A 15431-nucleotide genomic window follows, 5' to 3' on the forward strand; every position below is an offset into this window, starting at 1 on the left:
ACCTAATCATCAAACAAGCCCTTGTCATTTCTCTCGTCTCGCCGCAACCTTTTCTCTGACATTCATGTGAGTACTCTTCTTCTTCTCTGTGAATTTTTATTGTTGTTAAGACCTAATCTCTAGAATTACATAGCCGTGACATCGCATTGATCGGTTTTGTCTCATTTTCAGTCTTAAGTGTCCGTCTAGCTCCTGCCACTTGTTTTGTTTCGTTTACTGTACTGGTTTAATTGTTTGGTATCTCCATAGTGCCGTCTCCATCCTTTTGCTAGTTTCTTATCTGTTTCTATGTTAGCTTTTATTTAATGATTTCTCTTGACCTGCTTAGTGTTCTTTGTACTATAAATTGCAGCTGAGGAGAAGAAATGAAGCACAACAATGTCATCCCCAATGGTCATTTCAAGAAGCACTGGCAGAACTATGTCAAGACTTGGTTCAACCAGCCTGCCAGGAAAACCAGGAGAAGAGTTGGTTAGTTATCAATCTTGTTCAATAACGTTATGTGCTATGTTGTATTTTACTTGAACATGTGTTTGTTTTATGCTTTACTCAGCGAGACAAAAGAAGGCTGTGAAGATCTTCCCCCGTCCCACTGCTGGACCTCTTCGCCCTGTTGTGCATGGTCAGACTCTCAAGTACAACATGAAGGTCCGAACCGGTAAAGGTTTCACTCTTGAAGAGCTCAAGGTATTTTTGTCTATCTTTTTTCTTTGTTTCCATTTCTTTGTGAGATATTTGTTTGTAATCTTTACTTCTCTTTGTCTTCAGTCTGCTGGAATCCCCAAGAAGTTGGCACCAACCATTGGTATCGCTGTTGACCATCGCCGGAAGAACAGATCTCTCGAGGGTCTTCAGTCCAATGTCCAGAGGCTCAAAACCTACAAGGCTAAGTTGGTCATCTTCCCGCGTCGTGCCAGGAAGGTCAAGGTATTACTCTCCAAACGACAATCTTCCTCTTCTTTTAGATTAGACTTTACATCTGTGCTCATTGTTTTTATTACTTTTGAGACGACAACCTTCTAGTTAAGATTTATCCTTAGACTTTTGCTCAAGACTCTTCTTTTTCTATTCTTTTTGTGTCAGGCTGGTGATTCTACTGCAGAAGAGTTGGCCAATGCCACTCAAGTCCAAGGGGACTACATGCCTATTGTCCGTGAGAAGCATGCTACAGAGCTTGTGAAGCTGACAACTGAGATGAAATCAGTCAAGGCTTTTGACAAAATCCGTCTGGAGCGCACAAACAAGAGACATGCCGGTGCTAGAGCCAAGAGAGCTGCTGATGCTGAGAAAGAAGAGAAGAAGTGAGAGAAGCACTTTATCTCTTGTCAACGTTTGAATCAGTCTTTTTTTGTGTATCAGACTCTGCTTTTGTTTCCTCAGATTTTTATCCTTCAAAGATTTTGCTGCTACTTGGTTATCTGGATTTATGGAAAAGATCATTTTACACATCTACTATCTACTTCAAACCCATATCTTGCTCTACCATATTAAGCGTTACTTTGTAGCCTCTCTCTCTCTGAATCCACGTCTACCTAGCTTTTAAGTTAAATGAAGTATTACATTTCAACCAACATTTCCTTCTACACAAATCACATTATTCGTCATTTTGTGGATTTTGGATTATTTAATTAACGTCAGTATTCACATAATTCAGATTCTTTAGCCAGGTACGTGTCTAGATGCAAAACAAACGGTCTCTGTATTGTTTTGTTCAAGTTCCAGAAGCTATAAGGTCTTGGCGCAGGCTAGATTCGTCTTCCTCTTCAACCACCATCCATGGCAATATAGGCCCCTGTTAAAACCACATAGACATTAGCGCTCTTTTTGGATAAGATCAAAGCAGTATGCACTTGAATGTTTTGATTACCTTGCCTTCACGTATGACCTTGGGATATGGTCCTGTCATATCAACAATGGTTGATGGTTCAGCCACTCGAACACCTCCATCTACCAGAAAATCCAGACCCTGTAGAAAGAAAACTGAAAATGAGACTAGAGCAAGCAGAGAGCTTGTTTAGTCAAATAGAGAGCAGCTATATATGTACCTCTGGTCCATATATGTCACCAATTATGGTTGGATCAATCATCCATTCGTTTTCTTTTGGCCCTTTCACACTGTCATTAATCATACATATTAATTACCACTCTACACACATGTAAAGGATTGGGATGAAGAAGGAACCAACCTGGTGCAAATCAGAGGGGCATCCATGGCCTCCAGAATAGCTTGGCAGACAGCATCATCTGATATGCGTACACCCACATTCTTCCTCGAAGCGTATTTCACACTTGTCGTTCCATACCCTACGCATTGTTTAGGTAACTCTTTGCTTGCAGTCAAGATGAAAGTGTACTGCATAAAACATACGCCATCATGTTAATGGACAGATGAAAACTGTTTGGATTATACAAGAGTCATGGAGTATCTCACAGGTCCAGGCAAGCATTGCTTAACAGCACGGAAAACGTTAGCATGACCATGACCATCGCCACGAGGGAACCCCATTGTATATGTGTCTATGTCCCTTAAGGAACGGCATAAGATACTAAGTGGCTGCAGCATGGCAAGAAAAAAAAACAAAGAGTTAGCCCACACACAAACAAGTCCATTTTGCAGCTAGTATCTATTATGGTCATGGTCCTGACCTTGGAAGATTCAATCTTTTTAATCCTACAGCGACAAAACAGACCACACAGGGTTTATGTTAGGTAATAGAATCGAGTCGAAAGTAAAGTACACACACTGTTTTAACACAGAAAGGACCAACCTTCGGAGACGTTCTACAGCGGAATGGTTCTTACAGTCGCAAACTATTGCATACACTGTATCAGTGGGGATAACACCAACGGCTCCTTGTTTGAGAAGCTCAATAACAGGTTCGAGTTTCCACGAATCAGCACCTGAAGGGTCCACCTCTATTGACACAAACTCCCCCTCCTTTGTGAACCGAGGAGTAGAGTATTTGAGACGCTTAGGGCTTCTCTTTGCCGATGCCATCGCAACATTTCGCCTCCGTGGAGTGAAAGAGGCCAAGCTCGGAAGCGTTGGGATACGGCGGTGAGTTGACGGGAAAGGAAGACGCATCGCCATGAAAAGAATCCAACTTTGAGAAACAGAAGAATATACGAAAAAGGCTCATCTTTGGGCCTTAATTGGACTCTGTTATAGCCTCATAGACCATATCAATCACTTTTATCATGTTTTTTTTAACTCAAAACTGTGTTTTAAAATGAAGATTATCGACAAGATGTGTACACTAGTAAAGAGTCAAGGATACAAAGACTCTATTATAGCAGAGATAAATAGAACGTTGTCTTCAAGAAAAGGAGGAACCTACAAACGTCTCCTCTCTCTCACATTCATACGTTTCAACTGTCGCTTACTAGAAAGATAAGACCCTAAAGCGATGATACCCGCATCAACGAGTCTGGTATCACCGCTTATCTCTACTTTCATAGCATCTTCAAGAAACCTTTGGATCTTCTCAGAGTCATCTTCTTTACAGACAATAGGAATTATCATTTCCCAAGTGTCTGAATGCAATGCATCCCCATTCTTCATCACGAGCTCCACCACATCACATGCTTCTTCTACTTTCCCAAAGCTGCACAACCCTTTCACCAAACAATTAGAAACCGAAAAATGAGGAGAAAACCCATTCGATATCATCTCCTGTAGATACTTCTTGCCTTCCTCAAACATTCCTTGACCACACAATCCCCCAATCAATGTCCTATACGAGACCGAATCGGGTGGGAAACCGTTAGATGACATATCTTCAAGAACCTTCCTAGCATCCATAGCACGACCTTGTCTACAGAACCCGAGAATCATCGTGTTGTAATGAACAATATCAGGGTTGCAACCTTTTAACTTCATCCTACATAGAAGCTTATAAGCCTCTCTAAGCTGTGTCTTCCTACACAAACTATTCAACAATGTCGTGTAACTCAACCTATCAGGCACAAACCCTTTATTCAACATATCTTCAAGCAACTCCATAGCACCATTCACTTGTCCTTTCCTGCAAAACCCTTGTATAAGAATCCTATAAGACTCTACATCAGGGACAACATCTCTCTCAAGCATTTTGCCGAACAACTTGTACGCAATACTCAAGTCATCGTTCAAACAAAAGGCTCGCATCAATACGTTGTATGTTCTCGTGTTGGGCATCACCCCGTGAAGCCGGGCACTCTTGAAAAGCTCTAAAGCTTTCTGGAGATAACCTCTATGGCTTACGAGGACCTCGAGGATCCGATTCAGATGCTTGGGTTGTGGAGTGAAATTGAACTCGATCATTTTGTAAAACGTCTTGAAAGCTTTCTCAGGTAACTCTGCTTCTGCGTAGACTTTGATAAGATACGTGAAAAGCTCTCCGGTGACTGGGTAACCACTCGATCTGTGCTTGGCGAGAACGTCGTCGATGAGATTGAAGTGTCTCGAACGGCCGAGTTTGAGGATGAGGACGAGGTGAGAAGATTGAGAGTGACGGAAACTGGGATGTTGTGAGGCGTAATCGAAGATCTCTTTCGCGAGGAGAGGATCCGATTGCGAAGCTATGAGCTTTTGAACGCGGGTCGGAGACCCAAATGGTGACTTAGGGTTCCGGTTTGATACAATGGGCTCATGGGTATTGTTTTCAGATGAAGAAGAGAATAGAAAACGGGAGAATAGAGAGATTGGAGAAGTTAGGTGACGAGACACGGCGGAGGAGTTCTGGATCGGCCGGCGAATCATTGCTCTCCGTTTTTCATAGTCAACCGTTGGAAATCATGACGGCGTTTTCTGAAAAATAATATACACAGTTTTTTTACTTGAAACGCTTCTTTCAAACATTTTAGATTTAATTAAAAACTCGGTTATTTAATTTTGGGCAAATCTCTCGAACAACTTTTTTATTTATTTTTCTGTCACAAAAAAAAGTCTTCAAAATAGAAATGACGAAAATAAATTGGCCAATTCTCTCAAATAAATCTTTTTAAGTTTTTGTTACAAAAATAGACCTCAAAAACTAAAATGACCAAAATAGTTTTTTGGAGAAATTATATGTTTACCACTTTTATGGTACTACTTTTCATTTTTACCACGACTAATGAGATATTTTCAAAAATACATTCTTTATTAAGTGACAAAAAATTATTATGCCCTTGTTATTTATATATAATAAAAAATAAAAAATAAAAAATAAAAATAAAAAATAAAAAATAAAATAAAAAATAAAAAATAAAATAAATTTTATGTTTTCAAATTATACTTTTTCAAATTCGAACTTTTTTATAATTTTTTTTTTCGAATTTTTTTTATTTTTTTCTTTCAAATTTCTTTTTGAAAAACGAAAATTATGTTTGAAACTATTTTTAAAAAAAATTTATATATTTTTTAAGTATTTATATATTTATTAGAATCATAAATTTCACATTTCAAAAACTCTACCCCACCCCTCAACTCTAAACCCTAAGTCTAGATTATTTAACCCTAAGGTTATAATTGTCTTTTACCATTCATTAAAAGTGAGGATAAAACTGGTTAGTGTAAACATGAAAAGTGGTACTACGAATGTGGTATTTGTGGCAATTTCCCTAGTTTTTTTTTATTTTGAAAACTTTAAATTTTTTTATTTTTTTTAGTTTGAAATCATATCCCAAAACCCCACTCCTCAATTTTAAACCCTAAACCTTAAACCTTAAATCATAAACTCCACCACTTAACTCTAAACTCTAATGTATAGATTAATTAACCCTAAAGATATAAATGTATATTTACTTCTTTTGATAAAATATTTAAGTCTATTTTAGTCATTTTAATTTTTAAGGTTTATATTTGTGATAAAAAAAAAATTTAGGTCTATGCTAGGAAATTTCTCAAATAAATTTTACTAAAGAAGCAAAAAATCATTCTACCTAAAGAAGCAAAAAATAAGTAAAAATACAAAAAATATATATTTGAAATTCGAAAATGTTTTTTGAGACTTTTTAAAATTTTTATTTTTAATTTTTAAAAATTTTAATATTTATTTTTTATTTTAAAAAGATTTAACCCCCTTTCCAAAGTCTATGGTTAACTAACCCTAATGATATATTTATCGTTAATAAAAAAATTTGAGTCATTTCTTCCAATTGAAGAAGTTGAGAATAAAAACTTGGATTATTTGACCAAAAAAAAAAACTTGGATTAAAGTCATTTGGGATCATTTCTCTTTAGTTTTGTCCATTTTCGTTTTCCTACTAAGGCCAAGTGGTAATATTTCTTGACTTGTAGATTTTAAAATTTAGCTGGAAAAAACAATCAAATAACAAAAATTTGTAGCGAATGAAGAAATAAAACTTACAAAATCATCTAAATCAGTTATTGTGATATTAATATTTTATAAGTTGACAAAAATATACTGATATATTACAAAATTTATATTAATACTATTAGAAAATTAACACAAGAAATGTGCTAAAATATTGAACATTTATTTTGGATATATTTGTTTTACACAAAAAATTTACTGATGATGTGAAACCCAAAACATAATTTTATTTATTTTATAAAAAAATTAATTTATAAAAAAATTAGTTATTAAAATGATATATTATTAGTCAATAACAAAATAATGTAAAACATTTATTTAAAGTCAATCATTCTAATTAGGGGTGGGCGCAAGGCGGATACTTGCTTTTTTACGTATACTTGATACTTGGCTTGCCTTGAACGAATAATGAATTTTTCGACTTGTATTTGACTTGTCAGAAACGAGTATTTGTTATTTCGAATACTTGTCCAAAAATATGTTACTTGCAAGTTACTTGTCTTGTTCGATTAATTGCTACTTACAAGTATTTATTAATTACTTGAATATATATTCAAGTTTTTAAAAATTACTTGATAGATAATATTTTACGAGAAAAGATTATAAAAGTTTTTTTTATTTACTCGACTCGGTAAAAACATGAGAGTTATTTTAAACTAGTATATTTCTCGTGCTACGCACGAACATCATTTTATATGATATTGTTTTTTCCAATATATGTGTGGAATTTATAACGAAAAAGGTTAGTATCATTTTATTTATTTGAATTGTCATCACTATCACAACTAATTATCACGACACAATAAAGTGATTTAATTCATTGTGAATCTGTTATTGGCATACTTTGTTTAAGTTTATTTTTTTCTATTTTTGACCATATCTAAAGAAAAAAAATTTAAGTAGGTTAGAAGAAAAATTTCATGAAAAAAAGAAATTTAATATGATGAATTGAGCAATGAAAAGCTTGTTTTTTTTTTAGTTTCACTAACCTGAATTTTAAAACCTTCTAGCCGAATACACTTACTTCAGCCCATCGCATATTTGTATTCTCCTTTTTCTTAATACACTATAAGAATCAAATAACTTCAATTAACAAAAAGAATTTCTTCATTTTTGTTTTAAAATCATTTTGTTATCTTTGTATATATTTCTAACTTGAAATATGCAAAAAAAAAGAAGATAATATTGATTGATAAAAAAAGGAAACTGAATCTAAATTAAGAGTAACCATAAACCAAAACCATGTACGAATTATTATTTTGCATCAGTCAAAACCTCAGTCCCAAAATATGAAGCGATGAAGATGAAATTATTGTGCTACTTCTTTTTTACCTGGACTGGTTTTCCATTCCAATTTCCAAGCGTCCTTCTTTCTCTGTTTATTTATATGTTTTCTTCTTCTGTCTTAATCTGTAGTTTTTAATTTAATCATTTTAAATATGAATGCCTAATAAAAAAAAAATGAAGCGATGGAGAAGAAGATAAAATGTAGAAGAGAAAGAGATTGAACAAAGAACAAATTAATAGATGGAAATTTATATAAAAGGTAAAACAGTTTTAAACCTTACGTAGTGTTGAGGATCTTTTTGAACGTGGTGTCGATAATCTGAGAAAAAAATGGGAATTTTGTTATTAGGAATTTAGAAAAACGGGAATCGAAATACTTTTGTATTTTATTTAGTTTTTTTTTTGTTTTAAACATATTTCATGTGTCAAAATTTGATTGGTAAAGTGACTTGTGCTTTAGTATATAAGGGATAAAATATTTGCACATAGTATAAAAAAAGAAGATGAAATTCGATAAGAAAGTATTGTTTATTTCTTACAACAAAAAAATGTTTGTTTAGGGTTTTGGTTTTTATGATTTAATTATCATGTTTTAAGTCGTAAAATAAGTAACGAGTAATATCAAAGTAAGTCGTGATTTTTTTCGTGATACTTGTTACTCGTCTTATACTTGCAAGTAGCAAAACTCAATGACTTAATACTTGACTTGGCAACAACGAGTACTTGGAAAAACGAAACGAGTACGAGTCAAGTAACGGGTATAAGACAAGTGACGCGTATTTGTGCCCAACCCTAATTCTAATTGGTAAAAAAGCAATTCCACAATTCCGTTACTAATTTTTTTTAATCCTCAATTTAAGGATTTCTTAGTATTAGGCCGAGATATTAAGGCCCAATATAGAAGGGCCCAATAAAGCTTGGTATATTATGTTGTTGTCGCAGGAAATTTCTCACTATATAAAGACTCTTTGTACACTAGGGTTTTTCTTTCTTAAAGCTTTTAGCCGTCACTGCCTCTCCTATCGTCTCCTACATCCTTGCCTCAAGCTTTCACAAAACAGCAGCCATGGCAGAACAGGTTATTTGATCTTTACCCCCTCTTCCATTGCTTCCTGTCTATTTAGTGAATCTCATGCCTTTTCTTTTGCCCATTTGCAGACTGAGAAGGCTTTTCTCAAGCAACCTAAGGTCTTCCTTAGGTAACAAACGAATCGATTTCACTCTGTGTTTAGAATTTTACTGTAGTGTATTAAATGATTTGTTGTTTCAGCTCGAAGATATCTGGAAAGGGAAAGCGACCTGGTAAGGGTGGAAACCGGTTCTCGAAGAACATCGGTTTGGGCTTCAAGACTCCTCGTGAAGCCATTCAAGGTTTGTTTCTTAGCATCTAGGTGGAACTGATAGATCAATGTCCTAAGCTTTAGTGAACAACCGAACCTAATTAGTTAGATTCTCTGGTGGTTAATGTTTTTGTTTTGAACAGGAACTTACATTGACAGAAAATGTCCCTTCACCGGAACTGTCTCCATTAGAGGTCGTATCTTAGCCGGTACTTGCCACAGCGCCAAGATGCAGAGGACCATCATCGTGAGAAGGAACTACCTCCACTTTGTCAAGAAGTATCAGAGGTAACATTCTTGTATAGTTTCTTGACTTTTGTATGGATGTTAAGAAAGTATTATCCTTTTCTTTGTCAGGTACGAGAAGAGACACTCGAACATCCCTGCTCATGTCTCACCATGCTTCCGTGTCAAGGAAGGAGACCATGTCATCATCGGCCAATGCAGGTTTGGTTCTGGACCAACAACAATGTTGATTCTGATTTGTTATATGTTCGTGTGCGAAGTTTTGATTTGGTATTTTATTATTGGTGACTTTAGGCCTTTGTCCAAGACTGTGAGGTTCAATGTGTTGAAGGTGATACCAGCTGGTGCTTCTGCTTTCGCAAAGAAGGCTTTCACTGGAATGTAACAAGGGGGCTTTTCATGTTAGTTTATGTTTTTGGATGCTATTCCTCTTTTATCTATGGAGAATTTGACATTTGAATTTTCAGATATTAATGTTTTGATGCTACTCGATTTTGTTTACTTTGCTATACCATTTTCAACCAAACTTGAGATCTCGTTTTGAATATGTATTTATTTTTCTTTATCAGATCCAAATACCGGTTAAACTGATTGGTCCATCCAAATACCGGTTTGATTCCAAAGATGTTGCGACTTTTAGGATAAAATAATATCTTTATTGAAGTCATATTCATATATATACACATCAAATTAGAACGTAAATAGAGTATTAAATGTTTTTGACGTATTAAAAAATTCAACTTCATAATGAAGTGATGAAGTCTAATTTAAAGTATCTACTCTTTATACAATGTCTCAATTTAATCTCTCTTGTTTACTAACTAGATACATTCCTGAATCTCTAATAGTATATTTAGTTATATCATATCATATACATATATAGTCTGACATTTTATTACGAAAGAACCTTTAAAGCTTTGAGATAATTGGCATCTATAGGCAAAGCATATCCCTTAATTGCCCATCTACCATCGCCTAAGTCTTCATTGTTTTCGTGACTAAAATGCTCCTACTCTCTATTCCTCTTTATTCTTGGAAAGATGTTATGGCGTCTGTTGCATATGTCAGTTTAGTGGACGTGAATTCTCTATCAACTGAATGTGGACGTGAATTCTCTATCAACTGAATTGCATATTGATAACGTAACCGGCGTTTTGGTCACGCCTATTGGACAAGACGTAATTATACCTTCCTTGTTCATCTTGTTTTGTTTTTTGTTCTCAAAAACAAGCGTCGATTCACTGTACTGTCGTCATTACTAGATTGAGACTCTTCTAAACTCTATCAAACTACATCTTTAGATATTGCAAATCGCATCCATAATTTTCTTTGATTTCCTTTCATACTCAATTTCTTCGTGTTCCATACTGAAAATAATGGACTATCCCGTTCTTCCACCACGCATGTTCGCCGCCGGAAAAGAACCCATTAGAGAGCGTGTCAATTCCTACCACAAGATAAAGCAGACTGAATCGATTCTCGATGTTCTTGATTTTTAGGAAACAAAGTTTTTTCGGAAGTCAATATTTGGAAAGATTATTGCTCTCGAGGAGAACACCCTTTTCTCTGGTGCATTTGGGCAATTCATAATAGTCCGTATGCTTAAAGTTAACAAAAAATACGAGGTATGGTTTATGTTTGCCGGTCGTCCTATATGATTCTCTCTAAGAGAGTTTGCTATAGTTATTGGTCTCAATTGCGGTACGCTTCCCACGGTTTCAAGGAAGAAGAGAAAGAACCCACTTAATGTGAAACTATATTGGAATGAGCTTTTCGGGTCCTTGAAATCTGTTTCAATTGAGTTGGCCGTCGATTTGCTCAAGATACACAAGGTCAAAGATCACGACACCAGACTCAAGATTGCTTGTCTTGCAATAACCTCGTCTATTTTGCTTTCGTCCTCTCATACACCTCGTATAATCCCTGACTACGTTGAGCTTAAAGGGATTTTGATGAATTCCTAGCGTATCCTTGGAATTAAACGCCCTCAGATGCTCCTGCCCGAAAAAAAGAGAGCTGAAATACTCCTGCCCGAAACTGCCCGGATTTAGAATTAAATATATCTTTATTTAAATCAGAAAAATATTAAAAGACTATGGACCCAACAGAAACTTGCATGCATAGTTACAATCTAACCAGAGTCATTTCGCGGATTATCCAGACCCGATACATAAAATTCGGATCTGTTTCTCCATAACTTTCGAAACCTTTGTAAGACTTGGTGTAATCATAAACCTTGGTGTAACTGTGCAGAATAATAAAAATTCAACTAATAAATTGAAGTTATCCTAAATTGAACTAAGTCGTACTTTTAGATTCCACAATTGTTGTTATTGATATATTCATTGAAGTTCAAATAAAAAAGATAAGTTTATATATATAACTAGAGAAAGTATATTATGTTTATAGCTATAACTAGAGAAATAACAGAGCATATTGTAAAGAGTAATTTACATAACAACTTAGTAAAAGTAGATAAAACTTCTATGTGATAAACACACAACTAATCTTCAATGGGCCAGGCACGAGCAGTCAAGTATATGTCATTGCAGAAGTCCCAAGCTGCACAATTCCAGAAACAACGATCGCATTTCCAATGTAATCTTGATCCATTTAGGGAAACTACAAACATTGGAGGGTCTAGGTTGGAGCACCAGCAATCATGTGGCACATTAGGATCTATCCTTTCAGCCCTAGATAGAAACATGGGAGGTTTTTCGTAATTCCAATAGCCTGTGAGATCCCAACTATTGATGATTTGAAACATCTCATCATCATGTTGACGAGTAAAAGCAGGGTAGTTGTGAACAATTCCTCTACCATCAACGCTAAAGGCTAAGTTCAGCATAGCATCTACAAATTGTGCCAACACGCACCCTCTCTCACCAGCACGATGTATTTTTTCCCTTCCTTCATCAAGTAAATGGAGGAAGAAGTACTCGTTCATACCTCTCAGGTAGATGGCCTCTGGATTACCCAAACTGTTACATTTAAGCTTGAAAGTTCGAACAGCATTGACTTCGTCTACCCAGTCATTCAGGTAAATGAGATTGGCCGATCTGTAGAAGTAATCATCTCTTCCAACTTCGTTGAACCCGGGAAAAGCAATCCTTGCAGAACCAAAGTCTCGGATACTCTTCGTTGCCACCTTAGAGAGAATCTTATGAAGCATTATTGGAGGGAGAGAAGCCAAGTTCAAGTTCTCCATGTCTAATTCTGATAAAAGAAAACGGTTAATGTGTGAGAGAAATCACAAATTTGTAGAAGTGATAAACCCTTAAAATTTAATGAACCACTCACCCTAATTAAAAGAAGTGTGTCCATTTAAGTGTGATATGATGGACTCCTCGAGAAGACACGACTTCTCTCACACGCCTTTTGATTATCTACACTCGCATCTCTTGGAACTGAACTGTAACTTTGTATAACTTTAATTTATTAAGATATATAACTATATATAAGTAAGTGAAACTAAGTGATTTTAGATTGTCTAAAGTTATGAAACTAAGAAAAAGTTTAGAATTTAGATTGCATAAATATTTGAAACTATGTAAAACATAACGAAATTTAGATATTTCATTGTTATAATTTGGAATATATTTTGCAAGAGTTGATCAGTATCCAAAACTTATTATACTTAGTGGATATATTTAATTATACTGTAAGGGTGATTTGATGTGGATATAATGAAAGCAAGTAGTAGGTATACGATATATTAAATGAAAATGGTAATATTAAGATTTGAGAAAAACTTGTAATTATGGGTGATTCGATGGACTCCTCTAAAGAACATGACTTCTCTCACACGCCTTCTGACACTCGCATCTCTTGGAACTGAACTGTAACTTTGTATAACTTTAATTTATTAAGATATATAACTATATATAAGTAAGTGAAACTAAGTGATTTTAGATTGTCTAAAGTTATGAAACTAAGAAAAAGTTCAGAATTTAGATTGCATAAATATTTGAAACTATGTAAAACGTAACGAAATTTAGATATTTTATTGTTATATTTTGCAAGAGTTGATCAGTATCCAAAACGATTTGATATATTAAATGAAAATGGTAATATTAAGATTTGAGAAAAACCTGTAATTATGGGTGATTTGATGGACTCCTCGAGAAGACACGACTTCTCTCATGAAAAAGTCTCTTGTAATAATCATTACACTTGCATTTAAACGCCACAACACTACACCGTCTACTATCATCATCACCTTCTCCATCAGTTTAGTTGTGTAACATTTAGTGAAACTACGTGAAACAAACTGATTTAGTTATGTAACATTTAGTGAAACTACGTGAAACAAACTGATTTAGTTGTGTAACATTTAGTGAAACTACGTGATTTAGTGTACGGACTGATTAGTGGAAATACGTGAAACAGACTGATTTAGTTGTGTAACACTTATGTGGTAGATATTGATGGACTCCTCGAAAGAACACAATTAATCCCTTGAAAAAGTCTCTTATAATAATCATTACATTTGTGACTTTTCTCCTCTACAGTTGCTTTGAAAATTGAAACTCCACAGGAAGTTAAAAGAGTTTTGAAGTTAAGAAGTTTAAATCGAATAAATCGTCTCCTCTCTTATCTCAACTTCTCTGGTCTCTTCTCGAAACTCTCTCTTCTCTCATCGAATCTCTCTCTCTCGTCTCTCTACAAACAAGATGGCATTCTACAACAAGCTTTCAGAGGTTTCGGCGGTTTCTTATCCCAGGCTCGTGGCTTGGCGTTTCAGAGTCAAATTACACAGGATCTTCTCTTTCCATTCCTATGTTACAAACAGTGGATCTTACTATACCTATGTCCTAGCAGATGAAGATGTAAGTGTTATATCATCATCTCTCGAATTTTTCTTAACATTTAACCGTGACAAACAAAAATTTGATCCTTATACTTTATTTATTTATGTAGGGGTACAAGATGGAGATGACCGTTTATGGGGATTATGAAAATTTTAAAGGCTTCGAGGAGGAAGAGGAAAAATGGGTGGAAATATTTCGGGTAAAAGTAGATCGTTCCGGTCCAGGTTTCCAGGCAGTTAACTCTCCGTTCAAACTAATTGGTACGCGCGACACACAAGTCCGCTTGATCAACCCGCCTGTTAACGATCGGGTTTTCATTGACTTCAAGAACATCCATGCAATCCCGCACATGTCCAGCAAGGAACGAAACCATCCCATAGGTATGTTTCGTAACATTTAGTGAAACTACGTGAAACAAACTGATTTAGTTGAGTAACATTTAGTGAAACTACGTGAAACAAATTGACTTAGTTGTGTAACATTTAGTGAAACTACGTGAAACAAACTGATTTAGTTGTGTAACATTTAGTGAAACTACGTGAAACAAACTGATTAAGTTGTGTAACATTTAGTGAAACTACGTGATTTAGTGTACGAACTGATTTAGTGAAAATACGTGAAACAAACTGATTTAGTTGTGTAACACTTATGTGGTAGATACAATGGGAGTGGTCTTCAACACGGAAGCCCGTTTCGACCTTGCAACACCAATGATGGTGTTTTACATTAGGGACAACATGTAAGTAGGAAGTAACTTATGATCCAAAGAAAATTTATCGATATTGTAATTGACACACTTCTTAATTCTGAATAGTCACAGCCAGATAAAATGTGTGGCAACTGGCGAACAGGCCTATGCCTTCTGGGATGGTCTTGAAAAGATGGGACGTGGACAGGTGATTGTGGCCCTTAAGATGTGGAGGATCAGGAAGCATTGGAGTAAGTGTAGTTTCTGTGTCTTTTAAATGTGATAGTTGAGTAAAACGTTTACTAAGATCATTTATATTTATACAGATTGTTCTGGTCCTGATGATCTATCGCTTGAGACCGAAGGTGAAATTTCGGACTTCAGGTTCAATCCGCGTTTGTCCGAGGTTGAGCACTTCAGGCAGTCTCTACTAAACAGCGACCCTTATGTTAAGAAATATGGGGTTGAAAGTCTTGTGTAAAACTTGTTGTTCTAACTGTTATCTAACTTCTAGTTTCTCTTAATCAGTTGTTCGACTTATCGTATAAATATGTCAGATTTTGTGTTAGTTTCACTTTTTCCAATGGTATAAACAACTTAAAACTAAAAGATTCAAGAATCGAACTAAAACGACTTCATTATGAAAGTTTAGAATACCGACAATAACAGAGACACAATTACTTGTACATCGTAATACCGGCTAGAACTACAACGACACTGATGCCGACAATAACAGGGACAAAACATCCTGATATCTTAG

General features: G+C 35.2%; 5 protein-coding genes across 5 annotated transcripts; 3 read left to right on the forward strand and 2 right to left on the reverse strand.

The window, feature by feature from the left end:
- The first annotated feature begins 48 nt into the window (after window positions 1-48).
- LOC106447867 (60S ribosomal protein L13-1) lies at window positions 49-1445 on the forward strand. Its single transcript, NM_001316299.1, is given in 5 exon segments — window positions 49-66; window positions 353-471; window positions 554-687; window positions 769-927; window positions 1084-1445. Coding segments are annotated over 4 exon segments (621 nt in total). The 5' UTR covers window positions 49-66; window positions 353-365; the 3' UTR covers window positions 1306-1445.
- Window positions 1446-1537: 92 nt separating this feature from the next.
- BNAA01G20620D (uncharacterized protein YciO) lies at window positions 1538-3164 on the reverse strand. Its single transcript, XM_013889819.3, has 7 exons — window positions 2769-3164; window positions 2647-2671; window positions 2432-2554; window positions 2187-2353; window positions 2046-2115; window positions 1868-1966; window positions 1538-1792 (listed from the first exon to the last, which is right to left on the reverse strand). Exons 1-7 carry the CDS (start codon window positions 3089-3091, stop codon window positions 1712-1714), a joined length of 888 nt encoding a protein of 295 aa, XP_013745273.1. The 5' UTR covers window positions 3092-3164; the 3' UTR covers window positions 1538-1711.
- A 57-nt stretch (window positions 3165-3221) lies between these two features.
- On the reverse strand, window positions 3222-4833 carry LOC106447852 (pentatricopeptide repeat-containing protein At4g01400, mitochondrial-like). The gene has a single exon (XM_013889810.3). The coding sequence runs from the start codon at window positions 4739-4741 to the stop codon at window positions 3335-3337; it is 1407 nt and encodes a 468-aa protein (XP_013745264.1). The 5' UTR covers window positions 4742-4833; the 3' UTR covers window positions 3222-3334.
- A 3691-nt stretch (window positions 4834-8524) lies between these two features.
- On the forward strand, window positions 8525-9673 carry LOC106447872 (40S ribosomal protein S11-3). Its single transcript, XM_013889829.3, has 6 exons — window positions 8525-8664; window positions 8745-8785; window positions 8857-8957; window positions 9070-9214; window positions 9284-9373; window positions 9467-9673. Exons 1-6 carry the CDS (start codon window positions 8653-8655, stop codon window positions 9555-9557), a joined length of 480 nt encoding a protein of 159 aa, XP_013745283.1. The 5' UTR covers window positions 8525-8652; the 3' UTR covers window positions 9558-9673.
- A 4172-nt stretch (window positions 9674-13845) lies between these two features.
- On the forward strand, window positions 13846-15152 carry LOC106361522. The gene is made up of 5 exons (XM_048777280.1): window positions 13846-14047; window positions 14142-14363; window positions 14641-14722; window positions 14798-14922; window positions 14998-15152. The coding sequence occupies exons 1-5, from the start codon at window positions 13846-13848 to the stop codon at window positions 15150-15152; spliced, it is 786 nt and encodes a 261-aa protein (XP_048633237.1).
- The last annotated feature ends 279 nt before the right edge of the window (window positions 15153-15431 follow it).

This window comes from Brassica napus, chromosome A1, assembly GCF_020379485.1.
Source record: "Brassica napus cultivar Da-Ae chromosome A1, Da-Ae, whole genome shotgun sequence".
NCBI lineage: Eukaryota > Viridiplantae > Streptophyta > Magnoliopsida > Brassicales > Brassicaceae > Brassica > Brassica napus.